The following is a 7,648-nucleotide window of genomic DNA, read 5'->3' on the forward strand; positions in this document are numbered from 1 at the left end:
ATGTAAGTATGTATGTAAGTATGTATGTATGTATGCATATATATATATATATAATAAATATATTATATATATATGTATATATATATATATGTTTGTATGCATGTTTGTATGTATGTATCGTTCAGTGTACGTAGCTTGGGATATGCCAATAATACAAGTCAACACATGAAGCCTAACCCACAAAATTGCGCCTTTCGTCGAAAATGGATGCTAGAAAATATAATCTGCACTCTGACTCCAAAACTATCAGGACTTCGAAGTATGTCGCTATCAATCCGGTGGTCGCATCTCCCAACTATCCCTCTGAACCGGCTGGCATATTCGACAATCCTGCCATCTATGAGAAGCTGGAAACGGACACATTATTCTTTATCTTCTACTTCCAGCCGGGGACATACCAACAGTAAGTTATATACTATGCATCTTCTATTTTATGTTCCGATAGATTTCACCAAAATATTAGTATTTTAGACTTGCATAGCTAATCCGTTGCTGCTCGTAATCCAACAGATATCTTGCTGCCCGTGAGCTCAAGAAGCAATCGTGGAGGTTCCACAAACGATACTCCACTTGGTTCCAACGGCATGAGGAGCCCAAATCGATCACAGAAGAATACGAACAAGGTATGTGCGCGTCTGTAATAGTTGCGTATCATCTCGTAAACCATTGCGTATATCCGATTTTATTAATATTCTCTTGGTCTTTGTGATTTTCATATTTCTCATAACGCTTTGCAGGTACATATGTTTATTTCGACTACGAAACGGGGTGGTGTCAGCGCAAAAAAACAGATTTCACGTTCGAATATAGATATCTCGAGGATCAGGACCTGCCGTGAGAAATGAATTACCGTATCAAGATGAACCACGGCTCGCTGGATCCTATTACATTTAGGCATATCGTTGTGTAGTTGCAGCTCGTAAGACCAGATTATGTTTATCTGACGGTGAGAAACGTCGTCTCGGCAGTTTTAAACATTGTATGCCTTCGGACTACTGTCCTGTCCTTTGTGAAAGCCAATACATATTGTCTGACTATCGCGGCTTGGCAAGCTCTGAGATTCGGTCCTGCTAGATTCACTCTGCAGTGTCTTTACAGTAGTGACAGTTTCAATGGACACACTCGGACGGACTTTCAACCTTTACTAAGCGACACCTGGAGATACTCTCATACATACAGATATTTAGCAACGGCCGCCAACCCATCGTTTCTGCAGTGTAGATGAGTGTAACATTCAGACGTCAGAGAACCTAGCCCTTTATTCATATGGCAGACGGAAGTAAGACTGCCATGGTCTAAAGTTCAACTTAGTGCAACGCAACGTACCTTCCAGGGCGCGCGCTCGGTATCAAGCAGTGGTGGTACAGTATACGCGATTTATTTCTTCTGTCGCTTGTTCGCGCCGCCACCGGTGCCGCTGGAGTAATAAACAATTTGAAAAAGTGAAAATCGATTGCGCTGTGGTAATAGCAATGTTTCGCAAGATGCACCCATAGTTGAACAGACAAAGAAAAAGTAAACGAGAAGTAGACAATCATACACACCGAAGTTTTGCTTTCCGAGTGACGATTCCTTCCAATACTATGGGCTCTGGAAGCTCAATAGACTTTACAGTATCGCTGGGTGTGGTCCCTTCGCCAACACTCCCCGTTAACAGCTTTCTAGCCTCGACAGGGGGGTATTTGTGGCCATTTTTGGGATTGTATCCCACGGCCAGAGTGACATGCATTGGGGGTTCTGCACACTCTCTTAGCCACTCAGGCATTGACTCGGGGTCTACGATTAAGGCTGCGGCCTTGGACGAGTACGATATCCTTGAGCAGGCAATCGATACCTTAGAACCCGACCTTTGCAGCAGGTGATTATCCCTCTCCTCAAGCGCAGGTGATACGTCATTCGTCATAAACAACAAGGTCACATGGAATGAGGGCTGTATACAGTACCGCTCCACCGGTAGGGCATCGGCGGATGTGGCAGTCTGCATGGGAGACTCGGTTGCGGGAGTTGAAGAGGCTGTACTACTTTCAAGGCGTGGCCATGCAATAGTCCGTATCAGATTTTGCCCGGACTCTGATATTTGCAGGGACCACGTCAGAGTGGTCGTGTGCTCACAGTTCTGGTCATTCAGTTTAGCCTCGAACTCTTTCGCCTGCGCCAGGGCCGAGGCCACTTCGCTATCATCCGGGATGTCACGTTCAAGCAACTGTGCGTTAGCCAGCTCTGTCAGTATTAACTTACACGCCTCCGTTGGATTCAATAGAATGCTTACGTTGATCACGGCAACCGCTTCGTTTCGCTCCTGCTGAGATAGGGGTGTCCATTCACTTTCGAAACGCGCAAACGCTTGATTTAATATAGGTCCTTCAAATAAGGTTCTGTGTCCGAATTCACGTTTCTCAATACGTTCCCGTGCAACGGCAAGGGTGTGATCGATGTTAGGCGAGTCTAGGTCGTCTGGGTGCAGGAACACGATATACACCAGAGACATTATGCTTTTCAGCGCTCGTCGCATCCCGTTGCGGACGTTAAAATTGTGGTGGCACTTGTCCGCTATGACACCCTGCGGCACCTTCCGCTGGGTTGTATCGGTGAGGGCTGAGTGGTATCTGCTCGCTTTCATGTTGAGCTCGTCTTGGTTGACCCATGGTAACGCAAGAAGGGTGCTCAACGCGCGGGCCTGTGTCGACTTACCTGTGCCCGGTATGCCCATCATAGCCACTTGCAGTTGCGGTTTTCCGATCGGCATTTCAGTCTGAAGGGAGAAATATATCTGTGTGACTACATGCTTTGAAAGATAAAGACTGAAGCGACAGCAACGAATGCAGAAGACAACTGGACATCTAACAGTTCCGTTTACCGTACACACCTCCAACCAGCGCAGCGCGGTTGCTATATGCTCGGCTGACGCACTCTTAAACGAGTTCATACAATCATACCAAAAAGCAAACACCTTTTCCCACGTGGAGGACTTCTCCACTTCCACCCGATACCTGATGGCAGTATTTGTTGCGCACAGATGAATTCAAGTACGGTGGTAAGGTATTCACTGATGACATATAATATTACTCATGACGGTCAAGTGATAGATGAGTGTAAGCTCTCAACGGTTTGTGGATGTTAAATCAAAGACGGAAGGCAAACAGAGATTAGAGGTTTACCTGCAATACGCATAGAACTCGGAGGCCTCCTGCACAAACGCATCGATGTTGGGATGCGGCAGGTACATTTCCGAGCTCAATCGCTTTCGTAAGCGAGACAATGGCGCTCTATGGGTGAGTTATACAATAAGCCAAAATTAACAGATACTAAATTCAAAATTGACAATTACTGAATTCAATAAAAATATAACTGAAGGTGATTGATTCAACAGGCGACCACATATATCAAACGCAGAGCTTGATCGATTACCTTGCGCGCATTAGCTCTCGAACGGCCCTCCAATAGACATACCAAGTATTCTTATATTTGTAGATAAAAGTAGTTTTCCCACCTGTATGTGCCATGGTAGGAACAATTTTTAATACCTTCGCCGGAGTTTACACGAAAGATATCCGAAATCCCGTCCGCCATGCACAAGGTCAACATTCGCCCTTCAGAAGACGGGTATGTATCGAATGAAAGACGTATTTGAAATAAAACGAAGGCACTGCTCATACCATTCTGGGCAGTAGAGGAGACACCGTACACCACCGCACCCTCAGAGTTCTCTCGGTATCGAGCGGAATTGTAAGCCTCCTCCACAGCCGCCTTGTCCGACACAGCACATTGTGTAACATGCGGTACTACCCCAAGACCCCACTGCTGCAGCAACTCCAGACCGGCCACCGGCGACTGTACTGAGAGGAGGCCTTCGCTTTCAGGCCTCACGTCTACGATAACATAGAACTGCGAGTACACGTTGGAATGTGACGCTTGTTAGCTATTGTGGTGTATGTTGACGATGTCGACGGTGATTTCATTTTTCATTTAAAATGCTTCGCAATCAAGTAAGGGTCTATGAGTATACACTACGGGTTTTCGAACACCAGCTTCGGCCTTGTTAACGTACATACCTGCAGCCTGCGCACCGACTGTCCTTCTGCCTCGCTTCGGTCCATATATGACATATCCACAATATGCTGTGAATCAGAAAGGAAAACTTCTCCAACCAGGGTCGCCATATGTGTACAGAGATACAGCACTAACTGTTCCTTCTGCTGAGCGCTCATACGCCGAAGCTGGGTGTACCACTGCCGGGCTATCTTCAGAGTGTATGTGAATCGCAGGTTCTTGTAAATCTGAAGGAATGAAGTCAAAGACATATGATGTTAGAAGAAGGCAGGCTAGTGTACAAGTGCGCCCAGATTAATAGGGGCCTGGTGTATAGCAGGTCACACTGTGACTCAATATCTGTGACCACATGAACCTCAAAATTAAACTAACAAATAGAGATAACTTAATACCTACGCCTGTAGCGCCAAAATCGCACAATAATTACACACATGCTACGTATTCATACATACATGTTTGCATTGTAAATACGTATTAAGCTGACTAAATAAGTCTAGAGTGCAAATGGATATAACACACACCTCATGTTCAATATCGGCCTCGAAATTACAGTCTGTCGCAATCAGTGTTACGTTTTTACTGGCCACCATCCACACCAGCACACCGTCAACCGTTACCGCCGATATCTTGGCATTTTCTCCATTGGCCTTCTCCATAAATACCAAATCCGTCACTTCCGCCGCAGCGCCCTTTAAGAAGTATGCGCTCACATCCTTTTCTTCCCCGAATTTCTGCAGGCCTCTCAGCACGTAAACCAGTTCTCCGGTCTCGGCTGGCAGCGCTTGTTGGGCACTAGTACCCGACACATCCATGACCGCTGCACCTGGGTCAGAGCCAGCAGCCTCACTCGTGTTTAGTGTACTATCGCCGATGGGCTGATCTGCGTTGGTGAGGAAGCAGAGCCCTCGGGGCTGGGCCTGGGGCAGACCAGCGAATTTCTTGTACATGCGGTCGTCTACAGACCGAGAAGATACCTGTACGAGGCCAAGAGAGACGAGATCACAACGAATGAGCGCTGGTACATAAGTGAAGTGAACACCACGTACACTTAACCGGCGAACACAGACAACAATACGACCATCCAGCTTTGATATTACCGGCACTAGCCCAGACTACCTGCAACGGGGGGGGAATAAAAGGGACTAGTTTGCGACAGTAAGCAATGGTCGGTAATATAAACAAGCGATAACACTAAAATGCAATTGAAACCATCTGCTAGTACTCATCTCCCCATTGCACCTCAGAGACGACTTGCGAATTGATGGTGAAAGGCACAAATACGCCCAGGTGTTCATACTGCTCCACACGGACACTCAGTTACAGTCAGAATTGCGGCCCAAAACATGCCGGTAAACAGGACATGTGATCAAATTGACCCTAATAAACTACTACACAGAATATCATAACTTCATCATCATAGACCTATACATTAGCGAAAACCGTTGCGTCTTCACTTCCATCACATCATGTACAGATAGGCACTGCACATTGGTCATGGTCTAAGTATGTATGTTGCAGTATCAAAGGTCAGACACATACCTGACAGTCAGTTAGAACCAATGCAAACGACACTGGCATTTTAGTAGCTCCTGTTTATGGTTTACTGTCTGAGTATATATGTATAGCACAACATCAAGGTCACACGCCAAAACTTGATAGTCGGGCAAAATCAAAGGCCTTAAATTTAGTAGATGAGACAGATTCTGCTTGCATACTCACCTTTTCACACCATTCAGAGATACGAACAGCACAGGCAATTTGGTAGGTTCAGTATATTGTCCACTGTCTGAGCATATGTGCATACATACCACAGTAACAAAGTTTTAACTCCTACCTGACAATCGGTCAGAACCAGGGGTCGTACACCTTCCAGATGCGACACAGTGGTGTTGGTACGCCTGATTTCGCTGTTGAATTCGAAGTTTGCCTTTCGCAATGCATCTGCCCATGTAACAGCGCTGGCTGTCGGCGGAAGCCTGAGCTCAGGGCTCTCCATTGGGTCGTTCATTATTAATGATTGATGGATGGCGTATTTGTGAGTCCTATATTGACTACTAGATAATGTGTCTATTGTATTACGAATCTACTGGAAAGGATGGCACGCGTGTATGAATTATATGAAGTTAAATTGAAGGATCGTAGTGTAGCGGATTTATATAGTTAGAATAAATAGTACAAGCAAGAGTCTTGAGCAGACTTCAAACTATCAAAACGCAGCTAGCACACTTATTCCCAATTGAAGATCCGGTCGATATTCTTCACAGTTGCATATACGTCTTCCAAACACAGCTACTGATAGGTCCTCCCTCTGCATGAACAATCCTAATACATATACATACTTCATATAAATATATAGCACAAAACGTGTGACGGTGACATATGTAGCTGTCACCGTAAATGTCACAGACAGTCCACTCGCCAGTCGCCACTCTCCCGAGTCCCCACTCCCCAGCAGCAGTGAGCCATGCAAAATTTGGAGATCTGCTCCGTTCGGCTTTTGTGTTTACTTTGTATTTGGTGTTTTAAAAACCGGGGCTGTTTTTTCGTCCGACGTCAGTATCTCTATCCGAATAGCTGCGAAAGATAATTCAGGTTGTAACTCCAAACGTCGACCCTTCTGGCCACAGACAGTCTCAGCACAGTCTAGGAGGCGAAAATGGTAAGCCTTAACCTCTTGCGATGAGATTGTGGAACATGAGATGCTACTGAAGTAGTTACATTAGCCTGGTTTTGTAAACAAAACGCGGTCGGGTTACCAGCCTTTTCCTAATAATGGTGTTTGCTGTGTGCTTCATACTAACTATGAGCATCGTAGTGAATTAGACATACAACGAGTAGATTCACGTACATCCATAAAACATCTATAAATGAGTATACGGACACTATCCACACATGCGCAAACACATAGGTATACACGGGTACACACTTATACACACATCCAACTGCCGCACAAATGCACATATAGCATTAGTCACACATTCAACCCTGTCGTACTTCATCATCTAATCGGTTTTTATCTCTGGTCTTTTATCATCGACAGAGTAAAGTGCTGAAGCTGTTGCTCAACTCAAACAATGCGAACTCAAATGCGGTTTCCATTGATTTAGATGATCTGGATCGGCGACTGAAACACGGGGCCGACCAAATACCCGTATACACAGACGGCGAACCAGTGAAAGGCACAGTCACAGTGCATGCGAAACCGGGAAAGACCATCGACCACTATGGCATACGAGTGGAGTTTGTAGGAGAGTGTGGTATGTAGGTTTATGTTTGGAATGAGGTTTCTCATTCTGTATGGATGGGTATTTATTTCTGGATACATCTGAATTCAGATCAGATGGGAAACCGTCAGCATTGCTGCATAGAAAAATAGTATATGCATGTATATATATACGTGTCTTACAACCTTCCACGATCGATTCTATTTGTGGTCGTTAAGAGAAAGTGTGTGCTCATTCGTATGTTTTGTGTATACATACAAGCAAACATTCATAATCGCACTACGAATTATGTTTTCTTATATATATATACACACACACACACACACACACACACACACACACACACACACACACACACACACACACACACACAC

At 45.2% G+C, this 7,648-nt stretch overlaps 2 protein-coding genes across 2 annotated transcripts in view; one reads left to right on the plus strand and one right to left on the minus strand.

Annotated features, from left to right (window-relative positions):
- Positions 1-1,377: 1,377 nt before the first annotated feature.
- Positions 1,378-6,377, minus strand: SARC_01664 (hypothetical protein; the record flags this gene model as incomplete). The annotated part of the gene is made up of 9 exons (XM_014304614.1): positions 5,885-6,377; positions 4,572-5,024; positions 4,053-4,277; positions 3,657-3,885; positions 3,409-3,490; positions 3,159-3,266; positions 2,867-2,990; positions 1,545-2,752; positions 1,378-1,417 (listed from the first exon to the last, which is right to left on the minus strand). Exons 1-9 carry the CDS (start codon positions 6,056-6,058, stop codon positions 1,378-1,380), a joined length of 2,643 nt encoding a protein of 880 aa, XP_014160089.1. The 5' UTR covers positions 6,059-6,377.
- Positions 6,378-6,622: 245 nt separating this feature from the next.
- Positions 6,623-7,648, plus strand: part of SARC_01665 (hypothetical protein) — a 4,539-nt gene continuing 3,513 nt past the window's right edge. The window contains exons 1-2 of the mRNA XM_014304615.1: positions 6,623-6,709; positions 7,091-7,307. Coding sequence (XP_014160090.1) covers positions 6,707-6,709; positions 7,091-7,307 — 220 coding nt within the window. The 5' untranslated portion in view covers positions 6,623-6,706. The remainder of the gene's footprint in view (positions 6,710-7,090; positions 7,308-7,648) is intronic.

This window comes from Sphaeroforma arctica (assembly GCF_001186125.1).
Source record: "Sphaeroforma arctica JP610 unplaced genomic scaffold supercont1.68, whole genome shotgun sequence".
Lineage (NCBI taxonomy): Eukaryota > Ichthyosporea > Ichthyophonida > Sphaeroforma > Sphaeroforma arctica.